The 20,925-nt window shown below is 40.5% G+C and overlaps 1 protein-coding gene across 1 annotated transcript in view; it reads left to right on the forward strand.

The window, feature by feature from the left end:
* The window catches only part of LOC124272627 (putative aminopeptidase W07G4.4), a 25,046-nt gene extending 4,329 nt beyond the window's left edge, over nucleotides 1–20,717 (forward strand). Inside the window, 17 exon segments of the mRNA XM_046707826.1 lie at nucleotides 4,323–4,455; nucleotides 5,727–5,798; nucleotides 6,593–6,675; nucleotides 8,015–8,039; nucleotides 8,041–8,124; nucleotides 10,579–10,703; nucleotides 11,325–11,424; nucleotides 11,938–12,013; nucleotides 13,472–13,557; nucleotides 13,964–14,068; nucleotides 15,915–15,990; nucleotides 17,023–17,141; nucleotides 17,253–17,336; nucleotides 18,261–18,312; nucleotides 18,315–18,367; nucleotides 18,713–18,844; nucleotides 20,461–20,717. Coding sequence (XP_046563782.1) covers nucleotides 4,323–4,455; nucleotides 5,727–5,798; nucleotides 6,593–6,675; nucleotides 8,015–8,039; nucleotides 8,041–8,124; nucleotides 10,579–10,703; nucleotides 11,325–11,424; nucleotides 11,938–12,013; nucleotides 13,472–13,557; nucleotides 13,964–14,068; nucleotides 15,915–15,990; nucleotides 17,023–17,141; nucleotides 17,253–17,336; nucleotides 18,261–18,312; nucleotides 18,315–18,367; nucleotides 18,713–18,844; nucleotides 20,461–20,595 — 1,540 coding nt within the window. The 3' untranslated portion in view covers nucleotides 20,596–20,717.
* The last annotated feature ends 208 nt before the right edge of the window (nucleotides 20,718–20,925 follow it).

Below are 20,925 nucleotides of genomic sequence, written 5' to 3' on the forward strand. Positions count from 1 at the left end.
AGTAGCCTCAATTCTAACCTCAATCAATCAATTCTATCCCGAATCCTCACAGGTCCGACCAATTCTAAATATGAATATCTTTCATTATATCAGCTTTATCACATGTGTGATTTATATGGGTGGAAAGTTAGAAGTGACATGGGGTATGAAGCCTGGCCACTGATTTGCTTTGTTTTACAGATGGGCTTACATTTAACTAAGAATTCCATTATCCAACACCACTGAGGTGTGTTATTATGATTATCCAACGCCATTGAGCTGTGTCATTGTCATTATAATGATCATCAAATCTAGAGCTCATTGGAGTATATGTTAATGAAAGAAGTACCCATATATTATGTTATAAACTGTCTGTTCAAATCAGCTCATATATCTTGAATTCTTATGATTGATATGAACTTTTCATGTACTACTTGTCTAAAACTGATCTCAGTATACTGAGTGAGTGAGTTTAGTTTTACGCTGCACTCAACAATATTCCAGCTATATAGTGGCGGTCTGTAAATAATCAAGTCTGGACCAGATAATCCAGTAAAAAACAGCATGAACATCGATCTGCGCAATTGGGAACCGATGACATATGTCAACCATGTCACCGAGCCTGACCACCCGATTCCGTTAGTTGTCTTTTACGACAAGCATGGGTTACTGGAGATCAATATTCTAACCTTTACCGGTCTCAGCAGTAAAGATAACAATACAGTGGAAGATTTATCATGTTCTCATTGTTCTTCTGATAAAACTGAAGACATATTTCACATATTATTTAGTCTGTGAAGATTCAAGTATTAAAAATTGTCCTAATGATACCCCACAAACAATGTATAATCTACTTAATGCTGATATTATCAAATGTGTTGCTTTTTTCATAAAACATTTGATGTCCATTCTTAAATCACATGTAAAGCCTTTCTTATGCCACATGACCAATAGTTGTCATTAAGAAACGTATCATATAAAACCTGTCTGTCTGTCTGATATACTGATGAAAGCAGAATTAAACCCAACTCACTCACTCATCCCACATCTAAGCAACAAATCATGTCATAACTGAAATACTGTTCAAAGCAGCAGTAAGCACAGCTTACTCACTCACTCACTCACTATATGGCACATGTTAATAATCTATCACAAAGAAAATGAAAATAAATATATCAACTATACAGTTTGTGTCTTTGTATTATCTTGTTATTGTGTGCGTACAAGATAGGATATCTATAGGCCTTTGTGAGATATACAAAGTTCATTTCACAGAAAAACAGCATATTCCTGGGGAATTACAGAGTTTAACCCCAAGAAACATGTATTCCTGGGGAATGCACTGAGGCATTGAATAGCCTCTGTTTTTTGGATATACTATTATATCAGCAGGGAGGACAAGTCTGTTGAATTACAGAAATGTATGGCACTATACTTGCGCAATCTTTCATGCATCAAATTCTTACTTGTGTCAAACTAATAGACTACGCTCAGCAAATTTCTACAATCTTTTCATGAATTGACTAGTCATAAGTCAATTGAAATGTGTCAGTGTTATGTCTGACTATCTGCTACAGATTATAATTCCCCAAATTTGACCCAAAAATTTATCTTAATATTATTCCATATGACGACTGATCACTGTGTCAGTGTCAATTTTTGAAAAGGTTCATGTAAGTTTCCCCTTCCAATGATATTGGCAATAAAGTATGTTTGACCCAAACGCTCAAAACAACTTGCCACAAATCAGTCGTATGGTGGTCACTTTAAGGCAGACACATTGAAATAGTATCCTGTCTCCCATCAGTTTGATAATGAACTCTTCTGTGCAGTATAAGTGTCGCCTGTTTGCCTTGGACTGCTAGATAGTTGCAGCTAGCAGCTCAGGAAGGACACTGTCTGAGAGTACTATGTGAGTTAAAAGTTAACGAAATTTGTTTGTCTTTGTAATTAATTGAACTTAAAGAGCAAGTGATTTACTTTCAATTGTGATTTTAATGCCTATTGCAGCATTAGAGGTTATGCCCTCTCGGTAACGTACTGATAATAGTACTTTTTCGGGGCTTAGTCTCATCTGGAATTCAAACCCACATTCTAAGAGTAAGGCACCTAGTCGCCAGTTCAAAGTCAGCAGTCAGTAGTGGAGTAGACTAGTGGTTCAAACGTTAGTCACATGAAAGACACGGGTTTGATTGCCATACATGGGTACAATGTGTCAAACCCATGCCTGGTGTCTTCCCCCCCCCCCATGATATTGCTTAAAGCGGCATTAAACTACACTCTCACTCACTCACTAGCTCACGTACTTTGTGATCTGTTCTTTACTGATCCATAACATATATTGCATTTGGCCCCTTTCTAAAAGTCAAAATGTGTTCATTAATGCTGATTGATTGTAGTTGTTTGCATCCCGTTAAACCCCAAATGCATTTTTTTTGTACTTACGTTGTGCAATATTTTGCGTCCTTTAAACACGAACTCTGTGACAATAGACATTCATACTACATATGCTAATTTTTATGCTTATGTGCAGCCATATATATATTATGTTTTGTGTCCCCCAAAATGCTGACTCCTTATCAGCTTAATGTGACAATGACCACACATGATGGTTTGTATACTGATATGGCAATATTTTGTGCACCTGAAAATGCTGACTCCGAATGTGGCAATGGGCGTTTCTCAAAGACGATGTGGTATTTTTATACTTATATTGTGCAGGGTGTGGGGTAGCCTAGTGTTTCGTGTGTTCAATCCCCAAAATGCTGACTCTTCTGGTATCAGCGGATGTTGCTGGAATATTGCTAAAATGTGACAAAAGTGACCACACTATGATGGTTTGTATACTGAAAAAACATTAATGGCATATATTTATCTTTTAGCCCTGAAAATGCTTGATTTCCTGAAGCTGATGAAATCTAATGGGCATTTCTAGACTTGCATGGACTTTCTTGGCGATGTATTTTTATCAGTCAGTCAGTATATTGTGCAATATTTTGTGCACCTAAAAACACTTTATCAGCTTAAAGTGACAATGTTTGTTTCTCCCGCATGATATGGAATAACTAAAATACTGTTTTAGTAGCAGGATTTACTATATATGTTTAAAATAATTATGGCCATAAAATAATTATGTAAATTTAACCATTTGGAATGGAATTTGTAACGAAACTGATAAAATAGTTTACAAACATGAGTCAAGATATACGATGAACATTTTTATTCGGCAATTTTATAACATGATTAAAATAATGATGTTGAATGTTGGATAGGGAATGATGAAGTGAAGAAAATACTGACAAGTGTGTATGTTGTCAGTAAGAGGGATACAGTACAGTGTATTTTGCAGTGTTGGTCATTCAGCAGGGCTCCAGATAACTTTTGGGGGTGTGAGTGTACTTACACATCATATTGCAAGTGGAGGTGTACTGAGAATTTTGAAGGAGTACTGACATGTTTTGTGTGAGCGAAGTTGATGTGGGTTTGTCTGGACGATTCATCGATCACTATTTCCAACCATGTATTTGTATTTGAAGACGCCAGCGTGAGAAATAACTGAGCCGACTGTGTGATGCGCTGAAATGTCAGGTCCGACTGGATATAAATAGGAACAGTGTAGTTTTTAGCCAATCGAAAAAATAGTGACGATATCATCATGCATTGGCAACGCAAGGGATTCCTACTGTCAGGGTTTCCTTATGTGTCAAATCGTGTTTCGCGAAAGAAACTCTTGACAACAAGTATTTATCCGAAATAGATTTCCATTTACACGCACGATACTCACGGAAATTAAATGTTAGACGTACGAAGGTATTTATGTAATGCATTACCGATAGGCTTGAAATCTTATATTGTGTCGTACTTAATTGATTTTGAGGTGTACATTACGCCTATACGCCCCTCTTATCTGTAGCCCTGATTCAGGAAACTGGAAGTCTTTATAAATTATATTGTATGTAGTGTGTATTTTGTTTCATGTAAATATCATCTGGAAATGAGGTGTCCAGATATCTAGGGTCGAGATAAATGAGGTGTTCACATAGCTAGGGTCCAGTTTAGTGAGGTGTCCACATATCTAGGGTGCACTATAGTGAGGTGTCCACATATCTAAGGTCCAGATAAGTGAGGTGTCCACATAAGCGAGGTTTCACTGTGTAATAGATTATTTCTAATATTCTGCTGACCACTTGTATCCCAGGCTTCCAACACTTGTCCCCTGCCTGGATGTCAACGACCGCCAGTTTGATGGGGTTGTCGTGGTAACAGATTCCATCTCCAAACTGACTGTGTAACAGATTATTTCTAATATTCTCTAATATTCTGCCTGACCACTTGTATCCCAGGCTTCCAACACTTGTCCCCTGCCTGAATGTCAAGGACCCCCACTTTGATGGGGTTGTCGTGGTAACAGATTCCATCTCCAAACTGACAGGTGACTTGGAGTGTCTGAAAGCTCCTTTGGAGAACTATGGAAGGGTAATATACTAAGCATGCTATTACTTCCTTATTTTTATACTTTCATATATGTAAAATTACAACTCGGGTAGAAATTTGTATTGACTTATTTTATAATTCTTTGGAAATGGTACTTACAAAATCTTCTTAAGAATATAAGCAGATTTCAAAATTATATCTCGGTTATAATAATTGAAAATAAAAATACAAACTATTCTATTAATGAACCATTAAGTACATGCCATGCTTAACTATTTAACACTTTTTACTTACACTAAACGTGGACATGTGATTAATAACTAATAGTAATAACTAATAGATATGATTTACTGATGTCTACCTGATATCATTTAAAGAGAGTTGTTTGGATAAGGAGAGGACCAGGTGTGCTGAATATATGTTTGATTAATGAGCATACCTGGCCTTTTCAAACAAATTTGTAATATGAAATATCAGTTTATTTTGTTCTGTTAATTTAAACTATTGTATTCCACCATGAATTCTCAAATGTGTTCATTCAACAATTATCGTATCTGGACTCAATTCTTTGTCATGTTCACTGAAAAATGGTCAAATCTGGCCTTCTGTCCATTAGCTGTATGTGATGCTACCTGTTGGATCTGTTCACTGATCTGTGAACAGGTGAACATCATTGCCCTCTGTGCATGAGCTGTATGTGATGCTGCCAATCGTCTCTGTACCCTGATCTGTGAACAGGTGGTCAGTATTGTCCTTTTGTCCATGAGCTGTATGTGATGCTGCCAATCGTCTCTGTACCCTGATCTGTGAACAGGTGGTCAGTATTGCCCTTCCGTTCATGAGCCATCTGTTACTGCCTATTGGTTCCATTCACCAAATGTGAACACGGTGAACAGCATTGCCCTTTCAAGGTGAGGTAAATTGGGTTTAACGTCACGTTGGAGAATATTTTGCTCATATGACGACGTGATGCGTGTGTATGTGTATGTGCGGCTGCTTGTACTAGCCCAGACTGAAGCTGGTTTTATAGTGCTAGCCCACTGAGATACCTTGCCGCAGTGAAGCATGAATACCCCACTCAGACACATTATACTGACTCCGAGCCGACCAGTCCTTGTTGTACCCATTAATGCCGAGCGCCAGGCAGGGACCAACAAGTACCATATTTTAACGTCTTTTGGTATGACGCGGTCGGGGATTAAACCTGCGACCTTCCGCTCTCCGGGCGGACACTCTAATTACTACACCCTGGAGGCGGCCCTGCCCTTTCAATCTATTGGAGGTTATATTTGCAATGGTCACTTTCTGCCCAGGTGGACAGTGCGTTGGAGAAGGACGTGGTACTGGTGCAGACAGATGAGACAGTTGTGCCGTCCCGGAGACTGGTAACATATTACACTAATTATATTTGTGAAGCGCCATCTTCCACTCAGGATATGTTTGCTCAAAACATGCATGATAAATATGATAATTTCTTGTGTGGTATTTGTGAAAGAAAACATTATTTAGACTTCAACATAAAAGTGGAGGATAGTTCTCAGGGGCGGATCCAGAAGTGGGGTGCGCATCCCCCATCTCCCCGAAAAAAATGTCCATGAGGAGCATTTCCCCCTAACCTTTGGACTTCATGATTTATGCACCCTCCCACTTCCACAAAATCCTGGATCCGCTCCTGGTTCTTGAGTTCATTTGGGAGAGAGTTTCACAATGAACGTCCACAGGTTTTGAGGTTAACACTGGAAATGGAGAGATTAAGTTTATCTGTGGATCAGAGATTCTTTATTTGCCTGTTATCTCCACCATCTCTAACGGAAACACCTGGTATAGGATGATGAATCATTTCCATTATTGATAACAATGGGAGAATTTATGCTTAGATTGATTTCTGTAAGGAAAGATTTGGAAACGTTTATTAGGCTCTATTTTATTCATGCGAAGTATTTATACTTGATACAAATTAGGCGTATTCAAAACTTTAAAAAAGGCCATAATAGTTTTGTTCCCTTCCCTTTTTGGGTATCATGCCTAGGATAAAAAATGCATTGTAGTTTTAAGATGATGACACTAGAAAAGTGAAGTGTGGATTACAGTTAAACAGGTTACAAACATACCTTGTCAGTCCTTACACCACTTGAAGCAATCACTCCATGCACTGAAGTGAACATGCTGTTCTCTATAGATCTTCTCCCCCACTGGCCCTCTGAACCGTGACCAGGACGATGTGAGGAGCTTCGCTGATGCAGGACTCAAGGGCATCAAAAGGTGAGAGAGGGGTACTTGATTTAGTTTGTTTGTTTTGACTTTGTCCCACCGGTCAATGTTGTTCATGACAGCTTCATGTCTGGGTGAATGTTGTTTGATGCGTTAGTCAGCAGTACCCTGGCATCATGTCAGATGGGAAATGCCTCTCAAAGAAAGTTAATTTCCAAGTGAGTGAGTTAGTGAATGTTTAATGCTGGCTTAATGTATGAGTGAATATTGTTTATGGTGGCATAATGAGTAAGTGAGTTGCTGTTATTTACTTTTTGTGTTTTAGTGTTTATGTCTAGCTTAATGTATGCAATGTTGAAAATTCCCCAAATTTCATCCAGACAACCAGTCTGGCAACTCTCCAAAGTTATCAGACCGGATAAAATGCTGCCAGCCCAGAATTTTCTGGACTAGCAAAAGCAACAGGAAGGTAAATGTGAGGAGGAACGCTGGGGTGTCATCATGTTGTCAACTTTAACCAGAGCTCATATACACGTTCGCAAGCTTCTGCATGTCCACAGTGTACTCTGTAATACAGCCTTACGAGTACAAGTCTAAAATGGGCTCTGATTGGATAATGTCAATCACTTGGCCAATGGCGAGGGAGGATAGAAACACAATTTTTATGTCAGAAAAAGTGAGGAAGAATAAAGTAACTTTGGTCTTACCGGTACATTAAGTTAGAATTTACCTCATATAGTAAAATGGATTGTATTGCATACATTACACAATAACAGCCTGACCATCAGGCGTGCTACTTTTAAAGCTGACCATTCGTCCTCAAAACAGACCGTCCCGGACTGTCGGGCAGGCGGGAATTTACAACACTGGTGTATTAGTGAATTTTCTTTTGTGATTGCTTAATGTCTAAGTGAGAGAGTTTCTCCTGTTATCAGGTTGTTTTAGTTAATGCTGTTTATGGCTGGCCTAGTCTTTGATTGAATGTTTTTGACAGCTGAGTAGGTGAGTGAGTGATGTTTGTTGCTGCAGTCAGCTGTATTCCTGTTGTATCATGGTGGACTGGAAAATAATTTTGAGCCAAGCAAACCCATGACTGGCTTGCCTCTAGTAGGCCTTCACTAGACAATGCTTCGAGACAAGTACCACTTCCTGTGTTATTATCGCACTTCCTTGGAAAACATACTACTTTCTGAACAACAACCTTTAGTAGTAAATCTTCAGGGGTTCTATAGTTTTATAAAATTGAGTTAATTATACTCTCTACATATCAGCTATCATTGTGGACAGTAAAATACAACAACTTTTTATTCACATTCGTTCAAAGTCAATAAATGTATTTTCGCAATAGAGTGTCAGGAGTTAGAGTAAGGAAAGTGTCTTGTTTTCACAGAGCACTACAAGCAGGTTGCAAGGCTCCCCCTCTTTGTCAGACCCATTGACGACAGCTTCCCCAGTGCAGGCCTTGTTGCAACACTGGGGGCCCTACAGGCTCTGTATGTGGTGAGTCTTTGGCCTTCTTCATATGTTATTCACCTTTCTGAATTATAGGACTGAGTATGTGCTATGCCTAGATCATGCCTAAAGAATCAGTGAGTGAGTATGGTTTTATGACACATTTTTGCAAAATCATTGCCAGGTAGGGCTCTCATGAGTCCAAAATTTGGGACTCGAGTACTCGAGGGGTCAGATCCAACTCGGACCCGAGTACCCGACAATTTCGATGCTTATCTGAAACCAACATTCAAGCATGCACATAGTTGTTCCAACTTCCAATCTACGAATAATGCAACATGTATATGTGAATCCAAACGTTCTTGAATAAAGAAATTGATATGCAATGTCAATGGAAGTATCTGTTACCTTTTTGTTATTGCAAACAGCATGTGAAGGCAGCGTAAGTGTCACTGTGACCCAGTTGTATGCGATCAATAATGTGATTAATATTCATGAGCTGGGCCGGTGATACCTTATTACGCCTGTAAATGCTGTAACATGATTGGATGTGTCCGGGAAAAGAAACCCATCAATGTACATATACTTCTCTTTTCATTTGGTTTTAAGTTTGACTGCGCTTTCAAGATTATCTAATATTAATATGTCGTTGCAGTTATGACATATTAGCAACTTTTAAACATTCACATAGACGATAAGTCACATAATCAATTAACCTTAATCACGGTTAAAATGTGGAAAAACATGTGTGCAAGCTGGAAGATACATAGACATAGCATTCATTGATCGACTATGGAACTTAAAGAATATGTAAAACAGCATTGATGTTTATTTGAGACTTCTTATAGTGAAAACGTTTTGGTTTCAAACTAAAGACTAACCATTTATTGAGTAACACTACGCTGTATTTCTTCTTCCGAAACTCTGCTGAACGGAGATCACGTCAATGGTATTCATTGTGATTAAAACTTTCACTATTTAGGATATAGGTCTCCAAGTGTGAATGTTATTTTGAATGCTTATGTATGTGTTGATTGTTGAATATGTAACACTGAAATACGCTGGATAAGAACGACTGTATATCTATGTAGAAAACAAGTTGAACATAGGTAGTGGGCAGTGACAGTGATACAGCCGTGAGTGGCTACGCTTGTCCATGTGTCCGTAGTTAGGGCAACGGCAGGTACTGTTTTGAGTACTGATATTTTGTTCTCCTTGCAAACTTCATACGACTTTATGAGGTAGTTGTGAATTGTTGCGGTACATGGGACCTGGTAATTTGGGTTCAATGGTTCACAGAAAGCTCTGAAACCCTCCCCTTTAACAAGGCTTAATGGTCGTATATCCATAACACACATAAGCATTGCTTTTTGTGAAATACCTTCATACCATTTCCTGTCAACAGGTTTGCGACTTTTGCTATCAAAATTACCAAACTGCTCCAGCGTTGCCTGCTGAGCTGGTTTTCTGTCTACAGTGCTTATTTGTTGGTGCTTACAGGACAAATGCTTCCACATGGAACTTGTCGTACTACCTGCGTAACTAAGGGAAACGCCACAAAGACGGCATTTCGTATTTTGGCCACTAAATCAAGATCAAAATGCGTCCAGACATTGGATTTTTTCTCACGATCATCCATCTTGATTGCGTGAGACGTTTAGAGTTATCTCCCCTGCGAGTCATCAAGTCCCTTCAATTGGTCTCGAGTCCTGCTTTACCCAATTCAGCCCCAAGTACCTGAGTACTCGTGAGAGCCCTATTGCCAGGGACACCAGAAACTGGATTCACATGGCATGCCTAGAGAACATAAAAGATAATGCTTTTTGTAACCCTGCCTGGTGATATTCATGTTTATTCCCCAGCTGTTGAATATGAATATTCAGAGTCCTCAGGTGCGACTACACGTTGTATTGCCCTAGCAACTGATCACAACAGCTGTTTCGTTTGGTCCAGGTGTTTTACAGGGAAGCCTTTGAAGCCACAATACATTAAACGCTAGATTTCCATCAAGATTCATCACAAGCACCATGCATGAGTTATTTCATGTGTCTTTGATCAATCATGATTTACATGCAGCTTGAATGTTTGGTAGGACTACATGTACGGTGATATCGGATGAGTAGAAGGGAATAATGTAGATATTGTCTTCATCTGCAGGTGCTTGGGGTCAATAGTGTCAGCTGATGTTTAGTGGTTCAGCAGGCAGCGATGAAAATCTATTTATTCATTTTAATGGACTGTTTGAAGTATATGGAAATATTACTGACAGTGGGAGAAAGCAACAGCATAAAACCATACTCACTCACTCACTCACTCACTCAACACACTCACTCCCTCACTAACTCATTTACTCACTCACTCACTCACACTCATGCATTTTGAAATTGCACTTTCTCAGAGGCAGAATTGTTTTATTGTCTGTTGTTTTGTCCCGGAAGAAAAGCAATGTTTGATCATTATCGTCCTGGAGATCTATTTATTCACTGACTGTACAACCAACAGCCTCTAGAGGTTCGGGAGGCGGTGCCAGCTAAAGCCATCAAGGCGGAGAAGCTTGGGATATGGTGTAATGACGAAGCTCGTGTTAAAAAGGGGATCATCATCAACAATGCCCTGGAGTATGGGAGGTAAATCTGTCTGTTCTGTGTGCATTGTATCAGTTAGAATATTTTATATCATTTTAGTGTTGCTCTCTCAGATTCATTTTTATGTCAGAACACAAATAGTTACACAATAGGTGAAATACCTATAATCCACCATAGAGACTAAAATAGATTTTCATCAGCATTATTTGTCGTAGAAAATCAGGTTTGACTAGCTCAACTGATTAAATGTCAAACTGCACTGTCCTATTAACATCTCAGAAATCTATGAATGTATGAATCTGAAACTACAAATAACTGTTTAGTTTGTTGAATACTGTCAAATTTGACTTTGAAATTATGAAAAAGCTATTTATGGTGATTTTTAGCACTTGTAGAAAATAATTAGTATTTGTTTCATTATTTGTGGGATTCAATATTTAGCTTTGCAATTTGTATAAGTTACATTGTTTCTTTATGTGTCAGTCCATGCTGAAATGCCTAGAACCACACTGCTCAATTTTTGTTCGAATCATTTGAATCATTTCTAAGTGTTGACTGCATATCCAAGTGAGATACAGTGCCTTTCAGTAATTATGTCTTTCCTAACTTTCCTGCGATTATCTGATGAGGTGAATACTGGTACTTATTTCACCTCTCCCACAGACTGGTGACACGTGACATTGGAGGATCCGACCCAGAGAGAATGGCGGCTCCTCGAGTGCTGGAATATGTCCAGGAAGCTTTCAAAGACACCTGTATCAAGGTGAGATTTGAATATTGGAATATACCCTAGAAGCATTTTGAGACACCTGTATCAAGGTGAGACTCAGTACTTGAATTTGCCCAGGAAGCATTCAGATACACCTTTGACAAATACTGGAATATTCCCATGGAGCATTGAGATACACCTGTCTCAAACTGAGTCAAAGAGTGAGAAGTGAATGCTGGAATATTTCCAAGAAGCATTAAGATACACCTGTTTCAAGGTGAGACTAAAATACTGGAATATTCCCATGGGGCATTGACATACACCTGTATCAAAGTGAGACTCTTGAAATAATTTTTCAATTCTTTAAAACATAATATATGAGGATTTGTTTTACTCTAAACACCAAAGTGACCTATTATTGTTATGTGATAGGAGAATCAGAACTGTGTTGCCATTGTATTGCTTTCAGACATATCCCCATGAAAAGAAACGATGAAGAATGTGTGTTTAAATGAGACTTTCTTGTTGACTTGTTCCGAGCTATGAAATCATGATTAACATTGACAGGTGTCTGTGGTATCGGACAGGTCTGTCATTGAGAAGGAATACCCACTGATGGCTGCAGTCAACCGATCAGCCAGCTGTAAGTTTATATGTTGTTTGTGTATGCTTTAACAAAAAGGGCATTTGCAGGACCATGACCTGTTCACCCAGTGCAGTGTCCTCTTATCTTGCATTAAGCAATGCACCTGCATGGCTTATTTTGAGATAAATTCTGTCCAAGAAAGGGTCATTGTTCTGCGAATGAACCATGGCTATACCATGTCAAATTGTCTTGGCTTTGTGGATTGATGTAATGTTCCTGACATACCGGGTAATGGAATGTGTAAATGTTGACTTTACAGAAAGTGTGATATTGCTGATTTTATTCACTTAGGAAATATTGCTGACATATTTCCTGACTTTACTGGCTGCTGTAATACTGATGACTTTACGGACTGTGGTAATATTGCTGACTTTACTGACTGTGGTAATATTGATGACTTTACGGACTGTGGTAATATTGATGACTTTAGGGGCTGTGGTAATATTGATGACTTTATGAACTGTGGTAATATTGATGACTTTACTGAACTGTGGTAATATTGATGACTTTACGAACTGTGGTAATATTGATGACTTTACGGGCTGTGGTAATATTGATGACTTTACGAACTGTGGTAATATTGATGACTTATGAACTGTGGTAATATTGATGACTTTACAAACTGTGGTAATATTGATGACTTTAGGAACTGTGGTAATATTGATGACTTTACAAACTGTGGTAATATTGATGACTTTATGAACTGTGGTAATATTGATGACTTTACAAACTGTGGTAATATTGATGACTTTAGGGGCTGTGGTAACTGACTGTGGTAATATTGATGACTTTATGAACTGTGGTAATATTGATGACTGGTTATTGAACTTTACTTAACTGTGGTAATATTGATGACTTTATGACTGGACTGTGGTAATATTGATGACTTTATGAACTGTTGTAATATTGATGACTTCTGAACTGTGGTAATATTGATGACTTTAGGGACTGTGGTAATATTGATGACTTTTGAACTGTGGTATTTTGAATTGCAGTGGGTAATATTGATGACTTTACTGTGGGACTGTGGTAATATTGATGACTTTATGGTAATATTGTAATATTAACATTGACTTTATGAACTGTGGTAATATTGATGACTTTATGGACTGTGGTAATATTGATGACTTTATGGGCTGTGGTAATATTGATGACTTTATGAACTGTGGTAATATTGATGACTTTAGGGGCTGTGGTAATATTGATGACTTTATGAACTGTGGTAATATTGATGACTTTATGAACTGTGGTAATATTGATGACTTTAGGGACTGTGGTAATATTGATGACTTTATGAACTGTGGTAATATTGATGACTCTACAAACAGTGGTAATATTGATGACTTTAGGGGCTGTGGTAATATTGATCACTTTACGAACTGTGGTAATATTATAGACTTTACAGGCTGCTGTATTACTGATGACAGGTCATATATTGCTGATGTTTGTCTACAGTTGTGGAGCGGCACCAGGCTCGACTCATCTACCTGGACTATGATGGGGAGGGTGATACAGACGAGACCATCTTCCTTGTTGGCAAGGTACTTACAGTGACGGACTGCTTCAAGTCAATCAGTGTCTTTAATAATATTACCTGACAACCAAATAGGTGACCTGTAACACAATTTATGGATCTGTTGCTATGTACAGTTTCACCTGTTCCAGACCTGATTTATTTACAGGCAGCCATAATACAACAGAAATGTTTGTCATTGAAGTTTAATTGTTTGACATAAACACACTCACTCACTCTGACACTCCTTCAACAACCAAATAGGTCCCATCAGGTGACCTGTAACACAATTTATGGATCTGTTGCTATGTACTGTTTCACCTGTTCTAGACCTGATTTATTTACAGGCAGCCATGATATGACAGAAATGTTTGTCATTGAAGTTTAATTGTTTGACATAAACACACTCACTCACTCTGACAGTACTTTGACAGGGCATCACTTACGACACTGGCGGCGCTGACATCAAGGCTGGGGGTGTCATGGCCGGAATGCACCGAGACAAGTGTGGGGCCGCAGCAGTTGGGGGATTCTTCAAGGTGAGATAGTGGAGCTGAAGGGGTCGTTTTCGGCACAGGTACTAGAAATCGAAATGTACCCTAGCCAAAGCGTCTGCCCGGAGAGCGGAAGGTCGTGGGTTCTATCCCCGGCTGCGTCATACCAAAAGACGTTAATATATGGTACTTGTTGGTCCCTGCCTGGCGCTCTGCATTAATGGGTACATCAAGGACTGGTCAGCTCGGAGTCAGTATAATGTGTCTGAGTTGGGTATTCATGCTTCACTGCGGCGTGGTATCTCAGTGGGCTAGCACTATAAAACCAGCTTCAGTCTGGGCTAGTACAAGCAGCTGCACATACACATACACATACACATACACATACACACATGAGCGAAAGATTCTCAAGCACGACGTTAAACCCAATTTCACCACACCTCACCCTAGCCAAATTAAAAATACAGAAGTGTACCCTAAGATGAGTTCATTCCATATTGCACTGTTTTCTTGATCAGAACTGTCATACTGTATGAGATTCATTTGATAGCGTTATATAAGAAACAAGCATACACAATGAAGAATATTATCACAATGCACACTGTCATTTGAAATTAGGCTAAAGGGGAGTTCAGTATTAACCGGCCTCAGATTGGGCTTGAGGAGTATATGCTCGTATCCTGTTTAGGGTACCAGGTAGTTTCTGTATTTGGACTTTGTTGTTATATCTGTAGTTCCCTGAAGTTCAGCGATACTGGAGTGCATGCTAGTGTTGGTGTCATGCTAGTGTTGGTGTCATGCTAGTGTTGGTGTCATGCCAGTGTTGGTGTCATGCCAGTGTTGGTGTCATGCTAGTGTTGGTGTCATGCCAGTGTTGGTGTCATGCCAGTGTTGGTGTCATGCCAGTGTTGGTGTCATGCCAGTGTTGGTGTCATGCTAGTGTTGGTGTCATGCCAGTGTTGGTGTCATGCCAGTGTTGGTGTCATGCTAGTGTTGTTGCAGCTGATTTTTTCCAGCCATTAATGGGAAATTCTGAATGTGAATTTTGAACAAGTAATACTGACATACCTATAAGTCATAATGCAGAAGTATGCTCAAATTTTATATAAACCATGAGATGATTCATATAAGAAATATCACCAGACTCTCCTTGTTCATTCTACATCTTGAGGAAACAGATTCTCACTTCTTATTGGGGTGTGGTAATTAACTGACTATAAAAGTCCTTGTGAAGCTCATTTCTGGTGTCCCCTGCCGTGATATTGCTGGAATATTGCTAAAAGCGGCATAAAACCAAACTCACTCACTCACTCACTCACTATAAAAGTCCAGTTTCTACCCTTACAGAACTAGGCTGGAATTTCAGACTAATGTCTTTACTGGACTGACTAGTTTATGCATATTTCGATCAAAATTGTGTAGTGAAATTAACCTCATGTTCGTGAACAACTTGGTGTTTACGAATTTATTCAAAATCTTTCATGTTCTTATTGGATGTTTTAGTGGATTTACACCAGGGCTCGATTTAGTGCTTTGTTACTTGCACTGGTGCAACCCAATATTACAAAGTGCAACCTAGTTATTTGTCTAACTTGCACCAGGTGCAAGTCAATTTTTGAGTGGGTAAACTTCTGAATAAAACATCTAAATAATTCAATAGCATATTCCTGTTTTACATATTGCATTAAAAACAGTGCAACTGGAATTTGACTGGTGCAACTAGGTTTGTATCTTAGGTTGCACCTGGTGCAAGTGGGTTAACATCTCCGTACACCATTGTGCTACATTACAAGAACATCTTCTTGTCATTCTGTTTAATACACACTTGATGGAGAAAATGTAAGAGGCATAACAATTTTTGAAGTAATAATTTTCTTTTATGACTTTCTAGATTCTGTCTGCCCTGAAGCCAAAGGGTCTGAAAGCTCGTGGCGCCATGGTGATGGTCAGGAACAGTGTGGGATCTGGTCAGTGGAGTTATACCTCTACAGAACTCATAAACTCACTGTGTAGGAAAAACAACACTCATAGCCTTGTAATGTCAGTGGTTGATTGTATTTGAACTATTCATAAGTATCTAAGAGGGCATTCCCACCCTGACCATGCCTGAGTGAACCCTAGGGTCTCCACCAGATCAACACCCACCTATCTTGACCCTTCTTCCCCTGGTATTCACCCAGTCCTCATCCCCAACCCTCCTTAACCAAACTATTTCCAGTCCTAACCTTGATCATCCAAATGGACTCCACCCAGACCCCACCCTCACCTCCTATCCTGAGGGAGGGTATAGGCACCACCCAGTCCCAACCCAACCTGATATCCTGAGGGGGTCCAATTCGATTCCGCCCAGAACCAACCCTGACCCTCTTTTCCTAAGGGGTCCATATTGACTTTACCCAGACCTCACCCTGTCCTCCTTTCTTGAGGGGACCCATATTAACCAGTCCCAACCTTTACCCCCATCCTGACGTCCTTTCTGAGGGGACCCATAGGCACACCAAACAGTCCCCACCCTTACATTTCTTTCTGAGGAAATCCCTACGTTTCCTCCAAACCCCTGGCCTACACAAGGGCCTCCACCCTCCAGTCCTACAGACGTTTTTCCCAAATAAACCCAAAGGACATCAACCAATCCATCCCTAATTCTGTAACCTAACAGGACATCTAGCAACTCAAACCTGTCCCTACCAAGGGTACTTACCTTCCAGTTCCCACCCCACCCAACCTAACCTGCTTGGAGGTGGTGGGGTGGATGTTGGGGTATCCTAGTGGTTAAAGCGTTTGCTCGTCACGCTGAAGACCCGGGTTCGATTCTCCTCATTGGTACAATGTGTGAAGCCCATTCCTGATGTCCCCCGCCGTGATATTGCTGGAATATTGCTAAAAGCGATGTAAAACCCAACTCACTCACTCACTAACCTGATGGGACCCCAGAGCACTAGTGCCTACATTAAAAAAGGATCACAACTTTTGACTAAACAAAGCTTTGTATTCCCCAGAGTGCTATGTGTCTGACGAGATCATCACTTCCCGAGCTGGGGTGAGGGTGAGAGTTGGCAACACAGACGCTGAGGGCAGAATGGTCATGGCCGACGTCCTGTGTAAATTCAAGGAAGATGTAAGTAACTAATATACAATGTCAGACATCACAGGGGAGAAAACTATTCTTAACACCTCCTGATTCCAGGATTGGTTTTATGTTTAGTCAGCTTAAATTTGTTCTTTTCAGGCTGTAAAAGCAGTAAAGCCGCAAATCTTCACCATCGCTACATTGACTGGTCACGCTATCAGGGCCATGGGACCAGAATATTCTGTGAGTAGAACCATTGATCTGTTGCCAAGATGTTTCCTTGAATGGTAGCTTGGTCTGACAGATGTTGCTTTAGGAGACATTTCCATTTTTTCAAGAGCACCTTAATTTGCTGCACATTACTGCATCCCTTAGACCCGCGAAGGTCCGGGTTAGAATGAACCTTCAGTAACCCATGCTTGTCGTTATAGGCGACTAACGGGATCGGTTGTCAGGCTTGCTGGCTTGGTTGACACATGTCATCGGTTCCCAATTGCGCAAATCGATGCTCATGCTGTTGATCACTGGATTGTCTGGTCCAGACTTGATTAGCTGGAATATTACTGAGCGCTGTGTAAAACTAAACTCACGCACTCACTAATTGCCAGACTATGACTTTAATTAAATGCCTGACCATAACGTTAAATCATGATTTGAGGTTTTAAATTAACACTGGATTGTCTGGTCCAGACTTGATTATTTACAGACCGCCGCCATATAGCTGTAATATTGCTGAGTGCGGCATAAAACTAAACTCACTCAATCACTCACTCACTACATCCCTTAAATGTGTCAGAAACCTATGAATCTATGTGTGCCCTGATTAAGTTTCAAGGTTTTATCAGCTCCATACACTATCTTGAGGGTTTCTGCATAACAGGTTTTCCTCACAGGCCTAGCTGACATGATATGATAGTTATTATAACATTGGGTTCTTACATCTTCTATAAAACACCCATCGTGCTTCCTGATGATATATGGGCAGTGGGGTGGCCTAGTGGTTCAAGCGTTCGCCCGTCTCGCCAAAGACCCGGGTTTTATTTCCCACATGGGTACAATGTGTGAAGCCCATTTCTGGTGTCCCCTGCTGTGATATTGCTGGAACATTGCTAAAAGCCATGTAAAGCTAAACTCACTCACTCCTGATGATGTGTCTTCCTACTGCAGATAATCTTGGACAATGGCCCGGCCAAACAGCTGGGGACTGCTCAGAAGATTCAAAGAAGGGAGAGGAGTATGGTGACCCCTTTGAGATCTCCACCATTCGTAGGGAGGTGCGTCAACATCTATGATACATGACGCTGGGTTTACCTTTCATGTTAAGCTGACTTGCCACCACTACCTTTAAACGTATCCTACAATATTTGTTCTCTCTCAGCCTTGGGGGCGGTGGGGTAGCCTAGTGGTTAAAGCGTTGGCTCGTCACGCTGAAGACCCGGGTTCGAATCCCCACATGGGTACAATGTGTGGAGCCCATTTCTGGTGTCCCCTGCCGTGATGTTGCTGGAATATTGCTAAAAATGGCGTAAAACCAAACTCAGTCAGTCAGTCTCTCTCAGCCTTGAACGTTAATTTTGCATTGATAAACTTGAATGCCCATTTTATATGTATTTGTGCAGGACTATGTGTTTGTCTCGGGAAAGTCGGAGTATGAGGACGTCCTCCAAGCAAACAACCTCCCATCCAGCGCCACAGCCAGAGGACATCAGTCCCCTGCAGCCTTCATGATCATGGCGGCCGGCGTTAATAAGGTAACTTTGTCGAACACTGTATATGTATTTGCCAAGACAAATGTTGAAGTTAAGACCCTGGAGGATATATCTTCTCCAGCATTTGTTGTCTGCTGGAAGACGAGACCACGTCTGGATGTCTGGTCTCCAGGATCAGTTGTGGTCTCCTGAAAGACAAGACACCCCTGAATTTCTGGTCTCCAGGTACCCGTGAAGATCCAGGTTGGAATATTGATCTTCAGTAACCCATGCTTGTCGTAAGAGGCGACTAATGGGATAGGGTGGTCAGGCTCGCTGACTTAGTTGACACATGTCATCAGTTCCCAGTTGCGTAGATCGATGCTCATGCTGTTCATCACTGGATTGTCTGGTCCAGACTCGATTATTTACAGACCGCTGCCATATCGCTGGAATATTGCTGAGTTCAGCGTAAAACTAAACTCACTCACTCACTCACTGGCCTCCAGAATCGGTAGTGGCCTCCTGGAAGGACCACCTCAGGCCTCCAGGATCGGTTGTGGCCTCCTGGAAGACAAGACCACCTCGGAATTTCTGGTCTCTAGGATCGGTTGTGGTTTCTTGGAAGATGAGACCACCTCTGAATTCTGGTCTCCAGGATCAGTTGTCATCTCCTGAAAGACGAGACCACCTCTGAATTTCTGGTCTTTTTTGATACGTTTAGTCCAGTGGTTGGTAGTATATACTGTACCCTTTTGGGTTTCTGTGTACATAGTTGACTCCATAGTTGTACTGAGATCCACAGTTCCTGGTTTGAATCTCACGTCTGGCTTGATTATAGTTCTTGAGCCCAATGTCCATGCGGAACCGTTTCTTCAAAGCTGTTATCTTGTTTATCATGCATCATTAGGCTTCAAGGATTAACCTGATCCAGCATGTTATCACTGAAGTATGGGCTCGTACCTTTTGGGTCAGAATGATAGGTTCACTCTACCTGGGAAGTCTTAATTTCACCTTGTAGTTAGTGTAATACAAGGGGTGGGGTAGCCTAGTGGTTCAAGTGTTTGCCCGTCACGCCGAAGACCCGGGTTCGATTTCCCACATGGGTACAGTGTGTGAAGCCCATTTCTGGTGATATTGCTGGAATATTGCTAAACTCACTCACTGGTGTATTGTGGCCGACTAAAGGGTTTGACAATCTGAGTTAATGCTCTTACATGGCTCAGTGCTGAGGTGTTCCTTTAAGTGTGCTTGCAGGTCACAAAGATTATGTTTCTTGGTTTGCCATGCTCAAAGTTGCTAATGTCACTAACCTGCATCCCATATCAAGCTGACATCCAATAGTGTCACATCCCAGATCACTTACATGCACACAAAGTATGGTCACGGTCAATCTTATAAAAATATACTTTCTGACACAATAACCTCGAAGACTGCTTATTCAGTATTAAAACACAAGACAGAATCAGTGACATCTTTTAAGCCACAAATGCAATAAAAACCAAAACCAAACTTTTATCAGCCAATAATTGGTCATCAGATAGTGGGCATGGCCTATTTTTAGCTTTAGGAAGAGTAACCGCTTGGTAAGCCAATCAAACGATTTGGAATCTTTTCTAGTTATTTTTTTTCTAAACAGCTGTATATACAGAATTGTAAAGATGGGGTTTATGTTGCAGCATGGCAAGGACTCGGACAAGCCCATCCCCTACTCCCATATCGACATCGCCGGCTCCAGTGGACCCTTCCCCGGAGTCCCAACAGGGGCCCCGATTGTAGCCCTCGCTGCAACCTTCGTCCTGCCGAGATGCTAGAGCCAGAACCAAATATTCAAATTTCCTGACAAACAAATATCCGATCAAACCTTAATGTAGACTATAGTCAGTATGGGAAGCCGGACTTTACTTATGTCTTGATCAACAGGGTTGGGCCAAAATATAATGGTTCCGATTACCCGACCGACTCTTGAATTATAGTGCTGATCCTATTTTTTTGTAAGCAGTATGAATGAAATAAGCTTTCAGATACCATTGTTTCTTCCTGGCATTGATGGACATTGGTCATTCTGATAGAGAAAGTCGACATGATGGCCGCAAGCTTGATTGAATAAACAAGTACACATTGATAAATGTGTTATTAATTGA

This window comes from Haliotis rubra, unplaced genomic scaffold, assembly GCF_003918875.1.
Source record: "Haliotis rubra isolate DU_JTF1 unplaced genomic scaffold, ASM391887v1 Scf171, whole genome shotgun sequence".
NCBI lineage: Eukaryota > Metazoa > Mollusca > Gastropoda > Lepetellida > Haliotidae > Haliotis > Haliotis rubra.